This window comes from Embiotoca jacksoni, unplaced genomic scaffold, assembly GCF_022577435.1.
Source record: "Embiotoca jacksoni isolate LCO1_2020_lvr unplaced genomic scaffold, fEmbJac1.0.p SCAF_49, whole genome shotgun sequence".
Lineage (NCBI taxonomy): Eukaryota > Metazoa > Chordata > Actinopteri > Embiotocidae > Embiotoca > Embiotoca jacksoni.
Window position 1 is genome coordinate 513,373 of NW_027185402.1, and position 21,849 is coordinate 535,221.

Sequence of the window (21,849 nt, forward strand, 5' to 3'; positions counted from 1 at the left end):
GGTCGAAGTCTTGCAGTACTGATGCAGTCAGATGGTGGCGCCAAAGCCAAATGCTTTACACGATCACGGTGCCGTTCACAAGAACGGTTCTAAATGAATGGGGATTGGAGTTGATGCAAAGTGCAAGAGTTGTTGGCATTGTTTACACTTCTGCATTTCCTGATCAGACCTTTGCAGAAATGAGAAGCATTTTAGCCTCTATTTTCAATTGTATTCTATTCATTTGCTCATATCATGTAATGTGAATCATGATAACGGCTTTTATGCATTGTCTGTCATTACACTAAGCAATTTGTACACGCTGGTTAGCACTTTATCGAAATCCACTGAATCAGAGAGTCCAGGATGGCAACAGACTCTGGGCTCGTATTATGCCTTTAAAGCACTATCTCTGTCTTTGGGCTTTATGGCTCTTTACTCTCCATGAGGACTTTTGATCACACTATCTCGACAAGATGTTATATTCTCTTAGGCTATATAGGGACAGTTTTAGTGAGTATCTCGATCCATTTAAACCTTATAACGAGAGTATTTAAGATGTTTACGCGTTTTTACGTAGCGTCAAAAACAATATTTTAATGTTGCACTGATGGCATCACAAATTCTTCAATTCTAGATAACACGATAATTTCATTAACTATTGTCCTTAAACGTGCTTTCTATCTTGCAGAATCCTCAAAGTGAGCCATCATTTTCACAAACCTAAGCTCGTAATCCTCTGTAAGACTTTTTACGCAGCGTCCCATTGCTCCAGAAGTGTAAAAAAAAATACAATGTAACTGCACTTCATATCAACTAATGTCAATTGGACACAAAAGGACAAAAGGAGCGGGTCAATAAATTATGTTAATCAGCCAGGACACGTAGGAGGCGTGTTGTTGCAGTAATGAGGGGGAGCATGCCTGCGCTATGGAAAAGCTCCGAGTGGTAATGCTGTCTCAACTACATGCGCAACTGCCTTCTCGCTCCCCAGTCTCTCTTTCTACTTTATTGTGCATAATAGCAGTTTCCTCTGCTGTGGACTACTGTGCAAAGCTCCGTGCAACAAGTTAGCAGGAGCCCCAACACGTCGTCAGACAGGTTGACTTGCTTTGGCTGGAGCGGAGCGGCGCTCCACTCATCTATCTGTCGCTGTCACCACAAAGTCACTGTACGTGAACGACGCGTCGCAGACACACACCGACACACACACACACACACACACACACAGACACACAGAGCAGTGTACCATAAATTCGTGACTCCGCGCCAGATGCGGTTTGCTGCCAACAGTGCGTGTAGTTGTAGTTAAATGGAGATCGCGGAGGCAAGAGGAGCATCTAAGTGCGTGGAAAAAATGGAGAAAGAAGAGGCGCATCAGAAGCGACAATATTGTCGCACAACAGCGCTGAACATAATCTCATCTTTATGTTCAGTGGCGTCCATCGCATTTTGCATCCTTCTGAGCATTAACACCGCTGATATCAAGGACCGAGTTGTGGATTTGGAGAGTGGGAAAGGCGAGCACACCTTCATCCATGCCACCGGCTACTCTGTGGATGATTTGAATTCAGTAATTCAAGAAAGAGTGGATGAGCTGCTCTCTCAGGTAAGATCGGCTTTTGCACTTGCTCTTCATGAGTTAATTGTTTTCAGTCGCGTAACTGCCTGTTAATTGACTCGGTCTCAGTAAACAAATCCACGCAAATATGTTGATTTAAGAGCCGTGCGCACATGAATGAACATGACTTTCTTTTGACATTTCAGCGCTCCTATGAGAATTTTGTGAAGATTCGGACAGCCAGACAAACGTCACCTGAATGCAACTGCCCTCCAGGTAAAATACACTACTTCTCTAACGTGTGTTTGGTTGTATGGAGCAGCGTGAGGTGCGGGGTTTGAAGCCTGTTTGACTCAGACCAGAGTTGATGTCATGAATGAATGGGAGCTTTCTGGACAGGTTCTTAGTTCATTTCATTGAAACCGATGACACATGACAGTTTGCCTGGATAGTGTTGATAGTTTGTGGAGGTCTGCTGTGAAGGACGCAGACAGCTGACCAGCCATTACACTTAACAGAAAGACAGGTATTTAACAGTGGTCTATACATAGAGGTGCTGAGAGGTTGTTTGACTTGTGATGTTGCCTGCTCCCTTGTCCACAAAAGAAAAAAAAAAAAAAAAAAAAAAAAAAAAGACAAGAAACTTGAAATTCACATTTCTCACCAGTAGATGGAAACATTTGTTCCTTCAGCTTTGGTCAGCATTGCGTTTTTTGGATGGAGTTAAGGTTGGGTCAGTCAGTGCACCACTGTGGGAGCATGAACTGTAACATCCCATTATTCTCAACTTCCACCATGCTAGTCATCATTGTGCACCAATGAGGGTGTTATTATTTAGAGAAAACAGTCAGTGCTGGATGTATGACGGACAGCTCCAGCCTCAATGCAGTGGAAAAGATTTTCTGACAGTATGGACAGATATTCGTCAGCACAGTATCCAGTTTTAAGTAACATTCAGATGGTTGAGCAGCTAAAATAAGTCTGTGCATTGAATTTTCTTTATGTTATGTCAAAGCTAATGGTTGTAAACTACAAGCATATATAGTGCAATTTTTTTAGCTTTTAAAAATATTTTCTTCACGTTGATCAGAGGAAGCATCACGTCATTGCTGCACAAAAGCCATTTTGATGATTTTGAATTTCTCGGATGAACTGGAGGATTGTTTCCTAATGAGTTGAGACAATTCACCTTTTAAGCTAAACAAACTGTGAGCGACCTGCTCATCTGAAAAAATGCGTCATTACAAAGCTGAAAACAGGGCTGCTTTTCTTAAAAATGTCAACATTTTGGATTTATGGGGTTTTCACAGGGCAGCAATTACATGTGAATTTCTTTAGGATTTCATTAAACACGTTTATTTAAGTGTTATCTTGACGTGCTTTTTTTCATTGATATACTGAAATATTACTAAGAGCTCCTTCAATAATGTCTGATCAGGCTCACCTACAATCACTCATAATTCCTAGAGGTTGTCAGACAGGATCCTCGGCTTCTTTAAATGTGTATGAGATCCTTGATATGAAAAGTGTACCATATTACCTTTTGTAGATCAGATGTCACTAAACATGTGCTCTGACTGAACCACATGTTAACCTCATGTTCATTTCTGCAAGACCGGTGTCTGTGTAACTACACTGCTAAACCACTTGGTAGACTAGATGCTGCAGGGAGCTCACACATATTTTTACTACTTAAAGTTTGGTGGAGAGGAATCGGTCCGCATCGCAGCCTCAGTCTGCTCCAGCTGGGAATGTTACACAGTAAGTGTGAACACACTGTAGGCGACCTTTTCTGGAAAAGTCATAGTGTATAGTCCGTGGTTGGATTTTTTTTTTTCTTCTTTTTTTGATGGAGCATCTGTGTAACAGCACAGATGTGTCCCCATGCAAGATGTTGAATCACAACCAAAGGGATTGCGCTGTTGTTGACCCTGACCTTTGACCTCCTATTTGGGGGGAAAAACAAAAACATTCACTCCACCAGACCGCACAGTACAATTATAATGAGGTCTATTATAAAGACATAAGTAAAAGAAGAAAAGGCCAGTGAAAGTGATAATCCTGAATGGATGATCTGATTTCTTTAGTTTTCACAAGTGGTTTTATCAACTGCAAATGACTCCTCTGCTGAGTGGGCATGTCTGAATTAATGAGCTCGAAGTACTGGAAGTATTAACAATAATGAGACTCTCACAATCATGCTGCTCTCTGTTCTCAATCCCTATCATATGTCTGCCATTTATTTTCTCCCACCACATTTCTGTAAAGGGCAGAACTAAAACAACGAAAACATTTCACATCAAATGAAGCGCGACGATGCTAAAACCAAGGCGGCACCAAGCTCGATCCTGGAAGCTGGCGACAAGTCAGACTCTCTGATCAACTTTTTTTTTAATGTTCAGCGCTTATCCCTTCTTTTTGGAACCGTGTTTTAACATCAAACGCATATATCGTCAGTATGCTTTGGGGACTCTGCAGTGTATTTTAATACGTGCATGTAGTATTCCACATGCAACTTGCAGCATACTTTTTTTTAGTGCTCTGGAGGTTTTTCCAGGCAAATTACTTTCTACTCTATGAATTCTGAATGGGTTCACTCAATATCTCGCCCCTCTTCTGTCTAGGAGACAGCCTGTGGCTCAGATGTGGCTTCTTTTTTCTTAGAGAGAAGGGCAGTAATGTGCTTTTCACAGTCTTCACTTTATTGCTGTCAAAGAAGATGGAGTGGTTGGATAGACAGAGCAATGGTCCATAGCTTGGGGATATTTTATAGGTTGCTCCTGAGTCTGAGGACATTTTTGCCTTCATTGTCAGAGAAAGTCTGTCGTGAACTTTAAGTGTGTTTTATTCATGCCGATGTAATTTGTGGTTAAAAAAAAAAAGTAAAGCTGGTGCCATTTGTCATCTTAACAGTGTTTGGTATTGCTGTCATTTAGCACTCGGTTATTAGCTTCTAAGTGACTAAAAGCGTTTTGACACCGATCGCTTGGTTCCTAAAATGAGATTGTTTACCGCGATGGATGGACGGCAGTGAGTCTGTCAGTCATTCGGTCCACCACTTTGGTCCAGGCTGAAATGTTTCATTTGGATGTGTTATTTGGATGAATGCTGCTGACTTTGGTCATCCCTTGTCTTTGCCTGTTGCACCACTAGCAGGTTAACACATTTATGACACATTGTGAGGCCGTTATCAAACAGACATGCCCTGAAAAACACACAGCTTTTTAAAGCTTATTTCATAAATTCTTGTCGCTCCCTCACTGCGAGCTAAACACTCAAAAAAAAATTGCAACTGTTTGCCCTCCTGGCTCCTAAATGGTGGAATGAGCTCCCCAACGACATCAGGACAGCGGAAAGTCTGGACATCTTCCGCCGCAAACTAAAAACACACCTCTTCTGAATAGGTAGCACTTTAGTAGCACTTAAAATGGCACTTACTTATAGCACTTTGTATTTTGCCTTTCTTGAAGAAAATTGTACTTTCTTGATTGTTGTTGTTCTGAATTTGTACCCTCATGGTTGAAATGCACTTATTGTAAGTCGCTTTGGATAGAAGCGCCAGCTGAATGAAATGTAATGTAATAAATAATGATAAGATTATTTTAGGATGGACTGTCAGAAAACCAATAAGAAGGAGTGAGTTTAGCTTACGAAACCAAAATTACTTTTATTTATTGACTTCGTATTTCATGAGAGAAGTTGAAGCTACGTCCACAGTCTATGGACTAAACTGTCCGCAGTAAAGTTACATTGTGTGTAATGTAGGTGCCAGGTGTTGAGAAGAAAGAAGAATGTATGAAATCAAAAAGACAGTTTTTTTCTGATTTGGTGTGTTGAGTTTTATTTTTGTATTTTCCGACTGTCAGGCATACTGTTGGTCAGTCCAACAATACAGGTGCAACGCTAAATTATTAAAGGGCTCCACTTCACATTTTCATGTTGAACCCATGTGTTTTTTTTCTGGACTGCACGTTGTCTGAAAAATATGTTTTACGCCCGACATTTGATGTAAATAGTTTTGGGTTTCGGGCAAAAAGCAAACCAACGTGGAGTGAAAATGTCTGAAGTCACACCCACTTTGTGTTCGACACTGTGAAGCGAGTCCTGCTCATAATTGTTTCAGCAGTGGTAGGCTGTTTTTTGGGTGGGGGGGGAGGGGAGGGGGGGTTGTGTACCTTCTCCTCTCTTGCGATCTGCATTCCATGCAGGGTCTGTTGTTTAATGGGACCATAATAAAACGTGCTGTTGCTCTTTCCCTGTTTACTACCCCCCCACCCCCCCATGCATCCCCTTTCCCCACTCTGCAGCATTTCTTGAAGTTAACGCTTCAAAAAGCCTGTCAGCTTAACGCCAGCAGAAGTACTCTTGAGAAAATGTCAACATATAACTTGTAATGGGGACTTAAGTATGTTTTTCCCCAACAAACACCCAACACTAATTGTCAAAGGGTCAGCAGCGGGTCACGTCAGCTGCATGTTGTGTCTTCAAATTTCAAAATAAAATCACAAGCAGATGCAGCAATTCCTTTTGTCTTGCTTTTCAACTGTTGGCTTGACTTACCGAAAGCAAAACTAAATGCACACAAGTCACAGCTTTCTCAGCCTAATTCCTCCTTTTCAACTCCCTGTGCCCATGCTGGGTTTCACTCCCCCTGTCCACCTCACAGTGTGTAATCACAGTGACTTGATACACTTACAGTTGTGCCAATCCCCTCAGATATCCTCACCTCAGTAGGCAACTGGTTATTAATCACTGACAGCTTTTGAATTAAGCCCTCGGTGTGGCTTGGTACTGGGAGGTTCCCTAATAGCCATGTAATTACCAAGTGTTAGGTAAAGCTAAGCAGACTTCCAGGTAGCCGCTGTGGCCAGCTGCTTCTGGTTAGGTGAGTCAGGGTCGGCCGTCTTTGTGACCAAGTGAGTTCCGAGACGACGATGGAGTTTGGGAAGCTTCGCCTGGAGGCAGTGGTGAATGGGCAATTAGGATTTTGATTGCTGCTCAATTGCTTACAAGTGTATCTCCATAAAAATCAAGAGCACTATGCACTCCACGTAGTGAGTGACATCTTGCAGGGGTCAGTCTATGCATGAAAAGCCTGTCTTATTCAACTCGTATTTTCTATCAGCCCCAATAAATGACTGTGATGTGATTTATCACGATGAATCGTCACAAGCAGTACATTTAACCTAATTTTCAATTCTCACAGGAGGTTGATTATAAAGGGCAGGATGCTGGAAAGAGCACAGATGGCTTCTTTATACCTTTGACACAGCAGTTTTCATGGGAGATGGCAAGGCATGCCAGCTGAAAGCACTGGAAACGACTGTGGGGGTATGAAAGGCTGGCACACTTTTCTTTTTATTACACATTAACCTGAGGGGACACTCCGAATGGTGAGTAGATCACATGATTTTTATATGAGCTATGTCACAACAGCACTCGGCTGGAGAGTGAAGCCCCTCAGGCTGGGGCCAAAAGAATGGGGGGGGGGGGGGAGGAATCGAAATGCCCGTGCCTAATGGTTCATCTCATGTGTCCTTGAACATTTCCTGGCGGTGATCCTCAGGCGTCATTTTGTGTGGAATAAAGCAGGAAACTCGGAGATCCTGTCTTGGCCGCTTGTACAGTCACTACTTGGAGTTAAATGAAGGGATTTCCATCACCACAACTTAACAGCACTCTCCACCATTGAATAAAATAATTGTCTCCCTTTCTTTTTTTAATTGACATGCATTTGCCTCCAAAATAGACTGTGTTTGTAAGACGATGTATGTTTTCTGAATCATCAAAACATAAAGCTGAACAATAACATTCAGACTATACTAAATAAAGGTGGAGCAAATTTATTCATAGTTTATAGTGGTTTTAGTCAAGGCTTCAGTAAGTGCGTGGATGTCACCCAATGTGTTGAATTGCAGTTGTATGGTTTTCCTATTGGATGTACTGCATTCGAACCAAGTGGCAATCAACAGTGACGTCACCCATTGGTTTGTGAACTGCCATTGTGAGGGCTGAAGTTCAGTATTTTGGCCGTCACCATCTTGCTATTTTTTTTTAGCCAGAAGTGGCCATATTTGGACGAGCTTGGGAGGATCTGACTCAATCTCCAAGGACACTACACTTGGCCACCTTTTAGTGGAAACCCGATTGTACTACATGCCTGTCACTCAAACTCCTTTTTCAGGTCTAATATCTAATTAATGATGGAATTATTTTCAGATGCAGAAAACTAATAAGAGAAGGAGTGAGTTTAGCAAATGACACCACAGTGACTTGTGGGAAAAAACAAAATGTATGTCGTATTTAACGAGAGAAGATGAATGGGAGTCTATGGAACCAGAAGCTTTTTGGAGCCAACCCGCAGCGGCCCCCGTTGGTATAGCAGTTGTAGGCACTTTTGTGTTTGCCTCGCTTTTCAGACCCGGAAGCTTCTTCCACTTTTACATACGGTCTATGATTTGAACATATGTCATCTTGACACATCTACGAAGGTGTGATGTTTGCAGGAAGGTCTGAAACCGTATTTGTTGCAGTGTTGTTTGCGTTGCACTAAAGCAAATCTCTCGTTTTAAACGTTGAAGAAAAGGATAAAGAAGCACCATGTTTGCATTTCTGGCTTGTGACAAGGTGTGTGCCCATTCAAATGAACACCCCGGTGGTCGTGATACAACATAACCTCTCCTTCCACTGCCCTGTAACCTCCCGTGTGAAGTCACTGCTGTGGGTCCCTCTTGATGCCCCCTCTCTCAGGATCCAGCAGGCCTCTCTCAGAGCTGGGTGGCAAGTTGTTCACAAAAGGCGACTCACGACCTCTCTGCCTCATAGCGCTGGCTGCCCTCTGACACTGGATTGAAAGTGTCAAACGTCCTCCTCCTTCTGAAAAATACTGAAGTCTCCTTTGTAAAGGCCTAACTTCGCCTCCCTTCACGCACCCACATATTCATCCCTGACCTGCAAGTAATCAAAGAGACAAGGGGGACTTTTTCTGGTGTTAGACACTTGGAACAGCTCATCTGCTGTTCAACATGGTGCTTTTTAAAAAAAAAATTTGGTGCTTTTTAAGCCACTGCAATGTCTTTTACCAGACTGTCTTATTCAAGGTCTCCTGGGATACATTTGATGTAGTCAGTAATTCCTATTTGTGAAGCATTACTGGGCTGATGCTAGCAAAATGAAAAAAAAAAAATCAGACTACAGTATCCAATCAAGTCCACACTGTCTCCATGAAACAATTCCTTTTTCATTTGTTTTCAATGTAGGAGTGACCTTCCAGTGTCTGTCATTAATTTAAAATCAGTAAAGCACGGCGATGCCAGCGTTCACCCATGTCATGGAAACTCTGGGCTCCAGAATAGCAAAGAAAACTGGGAACCCCTGAGGCGCTCCCCACATGCTCTCCCACCCGCGTCCCTCCCCTCTGGCTTTGTGCCCCAGGACTCTCAGCCCTCGCAGGCATGGAGGATGGAGGGTGAGGGGCACAGTTGCTGCTGCTCTGTCTTCCATCAGCTTAATAAGAACAGGCACTACAAATAAAACAGGCTGGTGTGCAAAAAAAAAAAAACCAAAGGAAGCTATAATTTTGCCAACTTGTGCCTGACATGCATACTATCATTAATATAGCCTTGCCGTTATTTGTGGGAATTTCTAAAAACAATGTATAGATGGGTACCTTATGTTTTATGTTTGGAAAAATTGAAGAATCTCCAAAGTGTTTGTTCTATGTTATTCTGACTCCTGCCCGAAACTGCAACAACCTGCTCCAAGTATCTCAACAAGACATCGCAGTATTAAATTGAAACAACTCCATTAACTATTAATAACTGAAAGAGGCAAAGCATAACATTCAGATGATGAACTAGAATTGGTTAGCAAATATCTCAGCCTCACACAATATTTTTGAAACATGAGCTACTAAAAGAACGGAGCGAGCGTTGTGTTGATAACATCGGCTCGCGAAAACACGACAAGCTCTTTGCTGGAAACTAATAACGTAGAACCTCCACATGTTTGGTGTTTGTCAAAATGGGCATATCTATGTCAGACTGTTGTTCTCTGCTTATGTCAAAATGCAAATATTAATTTTCTTATTTAATGAATATGGCAATTGTAGGATAGTACAGTAGAAAACCCTCCATGCTCTCCCAAAAATGCCATATTACCCTAATTTCAGTAAAAAATAAAAGTAATGCTTACCCTTTTTTTCTGACACCTCAAATCATTCATGTACAGCTTCTAAATGCAAGTGCAGCTTCTACCTGGGCAGCACCTTACCAGAGATGCGCTTACCTCACATAAATACTTAAAATTCCATTAAATAGAAATTATTCAATTTCTTTTTGCTGTGCAGCCATGTTTAGAAATATATGAAAACTATTCTGCAAAAGCAAAAATAATGTTTTTCTGATGTGGTTTTTCTTTTTAACAATAAGTTCAATCACCTTGATGGAAATTCTCAAAATTTAACCAGTGCTTTCTCTCTAATTGAAAACCCCAGAATCTATGAATATACACATATTTTTCATTTCTGTCAGGGTGTAATATGCCTCCTACATCAATTAAAGACCAATCGCTTCGTACGTGCACTGCAGACTTCGTCCGTGTGTTGCACATTGGACCACAATTAACTTCCAAATTAGTTGTGTGATGTCACAAATCCTCTTTGCCGGTACACGCCTCAAGCTCAGATTTTACGCGAGTTCAGAGAAAGTTTCCACTTTCAGGTGAAGAATTAGAAAACGGCCTTCATACTGTGAACATCCATCACTCTGTGCAGTGAAGCTCGGACATTCAAGAGAAGTAGCCTTGACCAAAATACATTTTTGAGTGGAGGGGGCCTTACATTTCTAAGATAAATCAGTCTTACACCTAACACAGCATTGGCAGTAACCCTTTCGGAAAATGTATTTACTCTAGGTGCAAACATTTATTAAGAGCGGCCTCTTTTACATTTTTAAACCATGTAAGTCTCAGCAAAAACAAGCACGCTGTCCCTCAAGCAACCCAAAGACGGCAGGGAATCAGGCGATTTCTTCTGAAAGTGGAAAAAGTGATGGCGGCAAGCGGGGTTTGCCCAGCGGCTGGCCAGATGATGTATTCTCCCAGACTACCCCCGGGACGCCACCAAGATCTGAGACTCAAAAGAAAACCGAGCAGTCCAAACTGTTGGATCAGACCGTTGGTGTTTCTTGTTCATTGGGTCAGACGCTACTAGATTTTTAGGGTGTTTGCCAGTGAGAGAGACCCTCTTGTTTTTCACTGTCCCCGTCCTTGTCCAGTTTAAGATTCAAGAATGTCCTGCTTGAGATCTTGTTGGCGTGTTCGATGCCCTCCCTCCCCCTTCCCCTTCCTTCCTCACCACCGCTCACCGGGGGACTTGCACTTTGCCAGCCGGCTCTTCCGTCTCCAAGCTGCTAAATGTGACATGAAATATGAGTCCTGCTGTAGATCTGAGAGGGTAATAAACACACAGAGCAAATATTTGAGCCAATGTGCACTCACAAACATGCCGTTGCACACCCGTGGACACTGGATCACAAAATACGTGGATAATCCCACTTGCAAACATGTGGAGACAGCACTACCACAGAAACATGCAATCATTCGTGAAACCCTGTCGTCCCTCACTGTAGAATTGGTAACTCGATCTATTACCAGTGGGGGAGTTTTTTTTTTTATGCAATTGTGGTTCGGTTAATTTTATTTTCTAAATTAAAAGAGGGAGAAGGCATGAAATACATGGTTTGAAGCCATTCATTCTCAATTTTCTCAGCAGGCTGTGATGTTAAACGGTGTGGAATGTGGTTTTCTGACGAATGCAAATGCAATATTATTTTTCCTCACTATTTATGAATACTTTCTCCCCGTTTGTATGCAATTAATCTCATGCAATGAAATAATTAGTCTCAAAGGATGCAGGGCCCGAAGTAGCAACTTGCCAAAATGAACATACCTGCAAATGTACATGCGTAAATACTGCGTCGCTGTTGGTAAAGATGAATTGATTTGCAGAGAGTTGCCTCATGGTCTGGTCAGATTTCAGACAGTCTTGCTTTGAGGGGCCTACCCTTGTATCTGATGAAGAAGAGGGTAGAAACAGCTGTGTAAGCCACAGTTAAGGCCTGGAAAACCCAGTGGTGAGACAGACAACCCTATGCACTTTAATTTAATTGGCCGGCCATATGATACGGTCCAAGCAGGCTAGACGGCTGGTTAAATAGTAATTTCTGACAGCTTGATAAACGGCATTGATGCTGCGTATGGCGGCCTGAAAATAGTTTATCTGATTGGTAGTATTAGATGGAGGGACTGCTTTGGGACACAGTGGCAGAGGTATAAGAACTGCACTTATCTGTATTCTTTATTGCTGATCTTTTTTGGACCAGTTTGGAATTGTGATTTAATTTTTTTTTTCTTAGATTTAGACTTTATTAATCCCACAGTGGGTAAATTTAGTAAGTACTTTAATAAGTGGCTGTTAGATTACAGTTGATCAGGAATTCAGAGAAGTAAAACTGTGAATTGAATGTTTGTTGAACCCCAGCAATATCCATCACAGCTTAGCCACATTGACTACTACTGCTACTAAGACTAGAGCTGTGTCTTACTTTTGAAACTTTTCAAATGTAAAAGCAAAATTGGGTGTTTGTCCCCAACCAGCTGGCTTAATACCTATACAGTACACTAGCCATCATTGCCAAGAAGAGGATATCATTAGCGAACTACACTATTTTGAGGAATTTATGAATCCATTCAGGGCTGACACAGCAGTTAGTCAACATCCTCAATTTCTCATGCAAGTAAAAAGTGTTGTCTCAAATTACTAAAACTTAAAGTCCGTCACATAAGAACTACATGTGGTATCTCAATACATTGGGAGATTGTGTCTGTTTGCAGCCTTTCAAAAAGCGAAAACAACAAATAAATTGAGGAGTGATTAAAGTGGCGAGTCTGACGGCCTCTGCATGCTGTGAAATTTGGCATTTTCAGCTAATTAGCTTGTACAGTAGTAACCTCGCACTAGTTGTAAAACTAAGGAAGATATAAGTATATTACTTTGTTTATTTACAGATGGTTTCGGAAATTAACGAGTTTCACAGTGGTATTTGTTACTGTTGCTACTGTAAACACTTTATATGCAGTATTAGAGGGGAAAGTCTGACATGTACTGCAGTAGCCAAGGAAGGTTGGGCGAGTTGTCGTCATTTCGCGTATTTCTGAGATCATGTTCGGTCGGGCTCAGTGAAAGTTCAGCTGAAGTCATACTGACTTTAAACACGTATTAAAATTTAAATACTTCTACAAAATTTAAAGGTTAGGGTGGTATTTTCTCTGTTCCAGCGTGCCCTCTGGAAGATTATCTCAGCTGAAAATGCCATTCATCTGGATTCATGCTGCTTGCTCAGAGGTTGATGGGTTGTTTCAGTGCATTCATGCAGTCGTGTTTGTTAGGTTTTAATGAATCGGCCCTACTAAGTGGAAATGTTACGAGATTGTAAATCAGAATAGCTCATGCATATTTTATACATTTCCCTTGAAAACAGAAAAGCATTATGCATCATTTGTGCCGAATGTAACATAAACTTAATGCTCAGACACAAAAAGTCAGCCAGCGTTGCCTTTTAAGTGTTCCATGACTTGCATTAATATGTTTCGATTAATATATTTTCTAAGCAATGACCCAAATTTCCTGCAGTGGTTTGTTTTTCTGTGGGTTTCATCTAAGTTACAAACTTTTCTTTGTGTCCCCACACAAACTTTGTTAAAGTTTAGGGCTTCGTCTGAGAGGTTTGTGCATCTTTACAAGATTTTTACTATTCGTAATATAGCTTATTGCACGTATTCGGGACTGGCAGTGACAACTTCTGGTCTTGTGCTCTGAAACACAGATACCGCATTCAGTTGTACTACATCTACCAACCTTTTTGACGCCACCAATCCACATGAAGTTCTGCAAGTCTTTGCTTGGGATTCAGGTTAATGAGCCACTTTCCATGAGCCCTGCTGCAATCTCAAGCAGTTCCGTGTCTCATGAGACTTCTCGTACTGTCGCTCTCACTGCAATCCAAACTTATCGAAAAAAAATTGACTGCGTCTGCATGCTGCCTTGAACTCGAGGTGCCAGTCATTTCATACATCCAGTTACCACCTGCTGCGGCAGCCGCAGAGTGATTCCGGTAGAGCATGCACCGGATACATTCAACATATGCTTGAAATTCTATGCCTATACCTGCCTGGAAGTGTTGGAACATGCATGCGTGCCATAGTGTCCACGTATATCATATTCCGATTTAATGTTTTTTTTTTTTTTTTAATGGTATGTTGACTTGTGGCTTCATTTAATGCTCATAAATAGATTCTTTGGCCATTAAGACTGTGCTGTGGAAGGACCATATTGGCCGCTCAGGCACCTGCTGATAACAAAAGAGTTATCAATTGTATTGGTGCCAATTTTAGCTCCTTAAGTTTTTAGTGCACTGTAGATATTTCTTGTCTCTTAAGCAAGTCCCCTCTGCTGTCCTACTGTCTGTGCAGTTTTATTCATGTCAATGTATGTTCCTTGTTTAAAGCTAGAGCAGAGTCAGTCAGTGAAACCGAGGGGAAATGTATAGACTTTTTATCCAAACTCTCCAGGCCACTTGGTTGGTAATAACTCACTCAAGAAGTGTATGTGGTCAAGGTTATTGCGATTGTGAGCGTGGAGAAAAAAAAAAAAAGACTAATGTTTTTTTCCTTTGTAGCAGATCTACTGCGTGTCAGCTTGACTGATTTGAAGTGCTTCAGGTAGAGATAGTCACTTTCTCAGAGTAAAAGATGAGTAGGTGCCCTTGACCTTCAAAAATAAATGACCTTCACAGCTTTCTCCCTCCCTGCCTCTGTTGAACATTAGAGGCTTTTTAATAGCCATGGAGAAGGAACATGACTTAACAGGATGCACATCTCGGCTGATTAAATATGACATGACATGCCACGAGTATGAACTTGCACAGTATATTTGGAACAGAGAGTGAGAGGGGGACCAGATTAGTTTATATTTCTCATGCAGCCAAATGCATGTGTAATATCAATTTTAAGGAACATTTCATATACATACTGACACCCAAATTGACGATTGTATTTCAGCCTCAGCATGCGTTTGCTGTCAGCTCCGACAGCCTTTTTCCTTTTATGTCACGTAATAAATGAGAAGGAAAGTCTTGCACACGTGTGGGTTTGCAGTCAGATCCCCGGTGCAGCACAGACCTGGTCATGTACTTGTTATTCTTAAAGCAGTTATTCATGCGCTATTGGCTATCCCACCTATGAACTCGGAGCCCCCTTTTGAGGTGGAGGTCAGTTGGCAGGAGCTGGCAAAGCATCTGCATTACTGCAAATGTCATGGCCCAATAATATGAGGGTGTAGGTTTCATCTGAGTGGGAACAGGGAATAACACGACATAACTCAGTGGAACTCAAGATTTAAACCAAAGAAACACAGAGTCCCACTGGAGTTAAGGCACTCTTGCTTGTGAATGTCATACCCATAAATCTGTGCTTTGCCAGCCCTAGATCCAGTTGCAGTTTGAGACAATGCTGCTGAGTTGAATGAAATTAATGAAATGTTATAGTTAATATAGGCAGTCTCTGCAGACGTGGATATTAAAGGTAAAAAAAAGGAGAGTATCACAGTATATATTCAGGAAAATCCTTTGACTTTTCATCACAGAATGAACACACAAAGATGGCTGAAAGTCATCGCCACCCTTAATGTTCTCCATCACTGTTAAGTGCTGGACTCACTGTGTGGTTGTGGCCTCTTGGTTGTGTTTGTGCTGGTGGTAGTTAAACGAGGCAAAATCAGTGTGCCGGATATGAAGCTACCTCTGAGAGGTGCCGCCTGAGGCAGAGCGCAGCGCTGACGGAGGTCAGAGCAGCCCAGTTTTAGTTTGCAAAATCGCCCTGCTGCAGCGGGCATTATGTTATGGTAGCAGGCTCTGCTAAATGCATAAGTTTAAGAAAAACTGCATAACGTTTGTCCATTTAGTCCTTGCATAAAGTTCTTATTTTTGGTTACACCCTGCTTTGTAAGAATAGCACAATGACAGTGTTGCATAGGGGGAGAAGCTCAGATGTTTTGCAAGTGGCAAATACTGAGGGCTCGCAAGAGAAGAAAACCGCACTATATCTTTCACCTAATAGTTTTCTGACAGTCTCTGCTCCAGGTAGACTGCTCCCCTCTGGCCTGTTCTCAGATTAGCGTGTGCAGGCCAAAGTCAACAAGAGACGGAGTGAAGAAACAACTTCCCTCATTCGCACCAAGGCTGCTAATGCCTTGCCAGATCTGGTGTCACACAAGTCAATTTGAGATGTGTATTTGTGCTCAAACTAATTTCAATCTGACAAATATGAAAAAAAAACATGTCTTCATTATTTTGTTATGTTTGCATTGGGAGAATTTTAAAGTGTTAGACTTTCCAAAGTTTTTCTGAAGCTGCTATGAAAGCCATCAGACGGAAAGAGCTGAGCGCTCTTCTCAAGGACGACTGGATTTTGTGCATCGAAAGGAGAAATGTGACATTTTGGGGAATTTCGCTCATTGACAGTGCGGCACAGAACCCTTTGTAAAATGACAACTTGTTGTCTTAACTCTTTGGTTTTTGGTCAGGATTAAACACAGGAGATCCAACATGTAAATTAGTGATGTTTAGAGAGGCTGGCAGCTAAATTCTGTTAAATCTGGACAGCTCCGGGGCAGATGTGTGCCCCTTTATCCAGCAGCTGCTGGCAGTGGATTCATATCAAACATCCCTTTTATATTTTTGCAAAACATTTAAGACTGCAGTATGAAGAAATACAATCTCACCATATTTATACATGCTACATGTACATTATGAGACAAATCCATATTATGTTTCTGGATAACCATATTTCTGCACAATAGTTGTGTTGCATGAACCAACCACATATTTTGATGGAAAAGTGTCTGGAAAACTTGTTCCAGCATTCAGAGTTTAACATTTACATGACAGAAGTCAAATCTGAAGGGTAATAATTCAGAAAATGAGGCAAAATGCTTGCAAAACAAGTTGCGCAAAAGTCACAGAAACATCATTAAGGCAATGCTCGTCACCTTTTGATGTCAAAATTGGGTCACGTTGAAGGCCCTTCCCAAACCCACCCGTGTTTAATTGCCATGTGCTAAAGAATTTCCCATGTGCACTCAAACCAGTCAAGTCTGGTGCGGCCTAATAATTGTTCACTCAAATCGCCTCTTTGTGCTGCTGTCTGCACTCAGGCTGCCTGGATTTTTTTTTGTTCCCCTCTCTGCACTCGTCAAATGAGATCTCCCATCGCTTATGATGGTGGCACAGAACGAGCCGGAGAAAAATATTCTTTTCTTGACAGGAGTCATCTGCCCAAAAAAAAAAAAAAAAAAAAAAAAAAAAATCTCCTTTTTGCTCCTCTCTGCTACCGTCTACACAAAAGAAATTTTTAGGTGTTTGATTCAAACTAGGAGCAAAACTATCTTTTACAAACACAAGAGACATTCGCGTTTTTTCCTGTAGCAGCTTATGCGCTAGTCTGCTTTGTCCAGTCGCCTCTATCGTCTTCTCAAGAGCTCTCGACAGTTTCAGTGAGAGGAGCACGGGGAAGCAAACTGTTTGAGGTCTTCAAATATTGACCGGATTTATCGACTGGGCGAAACGAATTAAAAAAAAAAGCGACCAGAATAAGCAGCGATGACAAACGGAGAAACGCAGACTGGTTGGGCACTTCCTTTTAAGCGGAGCAGCCTGTGTGTGCACTGCTGATATGGATCCCCCATGAGACGCCTCAGAAAAAAATGATTTATTTGGATTTTTGCCTCAGTTACGGGGGGGGGGGGGGGGGGGAAACAGGCAACAAACAGGGTTTTTTAAACATGCTCTCTGCGAGAGTGTTTTTCTGTGACGTTTCAGAATGATAAATTGCATAAATGTCTTTGGAGGCCACATTAAATGGTTCATGAAAATAGCAGGGCCTCTGAGAGTTGACTGTGCCTTCTCTGAATAGCATGCTTTGATGATGGTAAATGGTACACTGCTCTATCTCTTGTGACAAAACGTCAAAGGTCTGAAAAGGTTTCATCCTGGGTAAATGTCCTCGTGTCAGTGTGTTTTCTGTCTCGTGAGCAGAGCAGTGCACCAGTGTTACTTTTAACGTTTGGTGTAGACTCTCCGATGGCTCGCCATTGTCACGGATAGCTGTGATTTTTACCTGCACTCACCACATTCATTAGAGGCCTCTGAAACTCTAAACGCACAGCAGAGATGAAGCAGGTCAGGTTTTTGTCCATTATTGATGTCTGCAAATATCGAATATGTCAGTTGGGTCGTGTAGCTTGTTTGGTTGTTTTGTGTGTAGGTGTGTATGTGTGCGTCGAAATTCAAGCTCATGTTAGACAGACCTTTGGCATGACTCCGAGTTCTCACCAAGAAAGCAGCCCCTGTCAGACTCCCAAAAATCCTGGGCCGGAGATGAAACGGAGAAGAGTGTGTGTTGGTGTGTGTGTGTATATGTACAGTATGCGCTGTGTATGTGTGTTCCTGTGAGCCCTGTGCATCTCTTGGCTTTCCTGCAGCCCATACTGACATTTCCAACTGGTGCTGGTGTAAATAAGGTCGTCGACCACAGCAGGTGTGGGGAGCAGTCCTGGGAGCAGGGGAGGTCTGAGCTCCTTCAACCCCAGGCCGCAGTCAAACCGTTGTGGAGAAGTCAATATTTGCACTTGGTATCAAAGCGTGCCCTGTGTTGGTATCAAGAACCAGACTGTACAGAAGCAAGCTTGTCCACGGGTCTAGTAACAGTTGCACTGGTGTTAAACTCTTGCCATTGTTAATTAAATAAGCATGAATTCTCTGTATGTTTAGGCCATATTGTGCGATACACACTTTATTTAAATATTGAGGCAGCTGCATGAATTAAATGGTAAATTTGTACCTGTTTCGGTGCTTAAAAATGGCATTTAAAGCTCCATTATTTCATATTTTATCCAAACAATGGGTCAAATGAGGACTGTGTGATGCAAAAGGTGTCGCCTCTAGTAACAGACACGCATATATCTGGCTGTGCAGTCTGCCTTAAAAGGATTATTGTCATATGTCAAAGTAACTTTTTGTTTTGTTTTATGGACTGCAACTTTTATGTTTATGGTTCAGTTTGAAGGCCGATGAGCAATAAAAAGATGAACCTGTCCCAGATGATCAAGTAAATGAGAAGCTCATGAACACAATGGTGTGTTTAGCAGCTGACGATTGTATATGAAAGTGGACGTAGCTTCCAGGTCTGGAAAATGAGACTAATGCTGAAGTGCCTTAAACTGTAATACCACTGAGGGCCGCTAGAGGTCGGTTCCAAAAAGCCTCAGGCTCCAACAACTCACATTCAACTTCTCTTATGAAAAATAAAGTCAATCAACTTTTTAAAGAAGTCATTCATGTGTCATTTGCTAAATTTACTCCTGATTGGTTTCCTTTCGGTGCCATCAGGTTTCCGCTATAGGTGGGCAGGCGTAATGTTTTCAGGTTCCAAGTCTAATAGAGATCCACCACTCCCTCCTCTCCAGCTCGTCCAAATATGGTCACTTCTGGCTCCAAAAAAAACAAAATAGCAACTGCCAAAATGCCAAACATGAGCCTTCAACACGGCAGTTCACAAACCAAATAAGAGATGTCATGCATGGTTGCTGCTTGGTGGAGACCCAAACGCTAGAAAGCTAAAAGCAGAGTTTATTATTGAACTCGTAGTCGTCAACTGTTTAGAAATACGGCTCCAAATTATTGCTGATGTTGCTCCGTGTTAGCTGAACGTGTAACTGGGCAAGGGCCAGCTTTTGTGGCTATGTTTATAAGGTGATCAAATGTTGTTAATGTGTTCACATTTATCAGCAGCTAAAAAAAATCTTGATCAATGGAAGTTTCACAAACATCATCTTGATTTTCTTAGTAAATAAAATGCAATAAAATTTGCATAGTTTTGTTAAGTCCTGCTGATGGTTAGCAAGGTGCACTTAGAATTATGCTCCATTAGACTCCACTGTAATCGGCTAGTTAAGGTACCGCCTGACTCGGAACAGCATACTGTCTATGTACTAGTCAGTCCATTCATTGACTGACCAGCTGGCTGGTTAGACGAGTGTGCTATTAGTTATTAAGAACAATTTACAACTCAAAGTGCACTACACTTACTCGTAGCACTTCTCGGTAGCATTTCGGTAAGTCACACTGCTTAAAGATTCACACAGAGGACATACTGATGTTGATACACATGTACACAGTGCTCAGATTAGCAACCCACCTTTGGCAACTGGCAACATTTTACAAATAAGAGAGGGCACCTTTGAGCCAATGCATGTAGTTTAGTCAATATCTCTGTTTCAGGAATATGTTTGCATGATGTAAAGGGAACTGCATGTACATCCACCACTTCATTCACAGTCTGATCGTCTTTGTATTAAAGCTCCTTTTTCAGTCTTCACATGCCAATCTGTCTGTCTTTAATCTAATAATCGAAAATATTTTTCAGTTGCTGTGCTCACTTTTTTTTCCTTTTCTTTTTTTTTTTTTTACTGTAAGAAAACACCTTTTTCGGTTTGGGTGCACTGAGTCCACATTTTAATTTGGAGGCATTTAAAGGAGACCAGACTGCATTGCTGTCTCGGTCCATCTCTCCCTGTCTCTTGAAAGTGTGTGGAAAAACACTTACATGGCTTTGCTTTGATTTGCAGTGTGTACAGAGGGTTTCCATCGCAGACTCTCTCATGTGGTCCGCTGCTCCGGCTCCTGTCTGCTTATTGAAACCATCCTCTCACGGGGTTTCAAGACAAGACAGTGCCTTGACTTTATCACAGACCATCACTGGAGAATTTTCAAGGTTGCTCACCTTCTGTTTCACTGAGGGAAGGTCTGTAAATGTTCTAAAGGATCTACAGATTGGTTAGTAATGTGCCTTTTAATAAAGCAAAGGGGTACCATTAGGAAAGAATTACACGCACATTAGGGGCAAAAGCACGAGTATGTTGGAAAACACAGATTCCAAAAGTAAACAAGCTCTCAGAAGCCATTACTTTAATTATGAAATTGTGAACAAGACCACATGCGTCACCAACAGAAAAGCTGTGGTTAACAGCTTATTGAGTCCAGTTTAAAATTTGGATTGTGTCCCACATTGGTTTTCACACACCTCCTTGCATACGACTCAAATCAGCCACACTTGAGCTTTAAAGTTCCGCATTAGCCGGAGCTTGTGGTAAACAAGCCAAGCAGGGCACTGCCTGCTCTAACTCTCCTGTGTTGCAGTCTTTTTTAGTGTCCTTTTATAGCCTCCTTCCTTCCTCCTCACACTCCACAGTCTTCCAAGAGGCCGCGCAGGCACGCTGGGGAGCAAGGAAGTCAGCATGGTTCATTAAGTGAATGTGGCGCACCACGCATGTCACAGAACACAACAGAGGCTCTGTTCAGAAAAGAAATGACACTTAGAAATAATGGTGAGCCAGAAGCTGCCTTGAAGGAATGGCTGATGGTTACGAGGCCTCCAGCTGTGGTTCACAGATTTTATTTTATATTAGAAAGCTGGAAGTGTTGAAAAGGGCCTACTTCTCCTTATGCAACTCCTTCAGTAGCTTAAACAAGATTGAATTACTTACCACACTAACTTCAGGTTGTTGTTATCTTGTAATTAAATTAACTTTATATGGTTTTGGCTTTAATCTGCAGATTGGCACAAATTTGCCTGATATACAATAGTTAGGATATGGTTTGTAAGTATTATTTCATAGACAATTTTGTTTCTATTTAAATCTTGGTCTATTAGGTTAAGTATCAGCTAATATTTGGAGAAGAATATGAGATCCCCCTGAGGAAAAGGACAAACCATTACATGTCCAGTATGGCTGCCAAGATGGGGGATTAACACCTTTTCCTTAAAATTATTTGGTGGTGGGGATCCATGTCGACTCGGCTCACACACGTCTAAGTGTTGATGAGTGGAGTAACATGGACCCGTCTGTAACAATATGTGCCAATAAGGTTGCCTGCCTGCTCGAGCATGTACGTGTGTGTTTGTGTATAATACAAACAAAATGGAGAATTACTCTTAATCCACAGTGCTGCCAATGGACAAAAATTGAAAGTCATTCATGAAAGAAAACAATTGTCATTACAGCTGAAAAAGAAGAGGAGGATTGCTGCTTTTTTTTTTTTTTTCTTTCTATCATATTATTGTAAATAGAATCTTTTGGGTTTTTTAATTTTCTAATTTCAATTAGATGTCATCATGGCAATTTGTGAAGGACA

General features: G+C 41.7%; 2 protein-coding genes across 4 annotated transcripts in view; one reads left to right on the forward strand and one right to left on the reverse strand.

Annotated features, from left to right (window-relative positions):
* Positions 1 to 21,849, reverse strand: part of LOC138210925 (uncharacterized) — a 35,861-nt gene that overhangs the window by 5,971 nt on the left and 8,041 nt on the right. The window contains exons 2-3 of one of the 3 annotated variants that reach the window (XM_069170361.1): positions 11,490 to 11,611; positions 10,906 to 10,986 (exon numbers count right to left, since the gene is read on the reverse strand). In XM_069170361.1, the coding sequence (XP_069026462.1) occupies positions 10,906 to 10,986; positions 11,490 to 11,503 (95 nt within the window). In that variant the 5' untranslated portion in view covers positions 11,504 to 11,611. Of the gene's footprint in view, positions 1 to 10,905; positions 10,987 to 11,489; positions 11,678 to 21,849 lie in introns of those variants that run through there. The other 2 variants (XM_069170364.1, XM_069170363.1) reach the window with 2 other exon arrangements.
* LOC138210923 (collagen alpha-1(XXV) chain) overlaps positions 943 to 21,849 on the forward strand; it is a 148,740-nt gene continuing 127,833 nt past the window's right edge. Inside the window, exons 1-2 of the mRNA XM_069170359.1 lie at positions 943 to 1,588; positions 1,747 to 1,816. Coding sequence (XP_069026460.1) covers positions 1,292 to 1,588; positions 1,747 to 1,816 — 367 coding nt within the window. The 5' untranslated portion in view covers positions 943 to 1,291. The remainder of the gene's footprint in view (positions 1,589 to 1,746; positions 1,817 to 21,849) is intronic.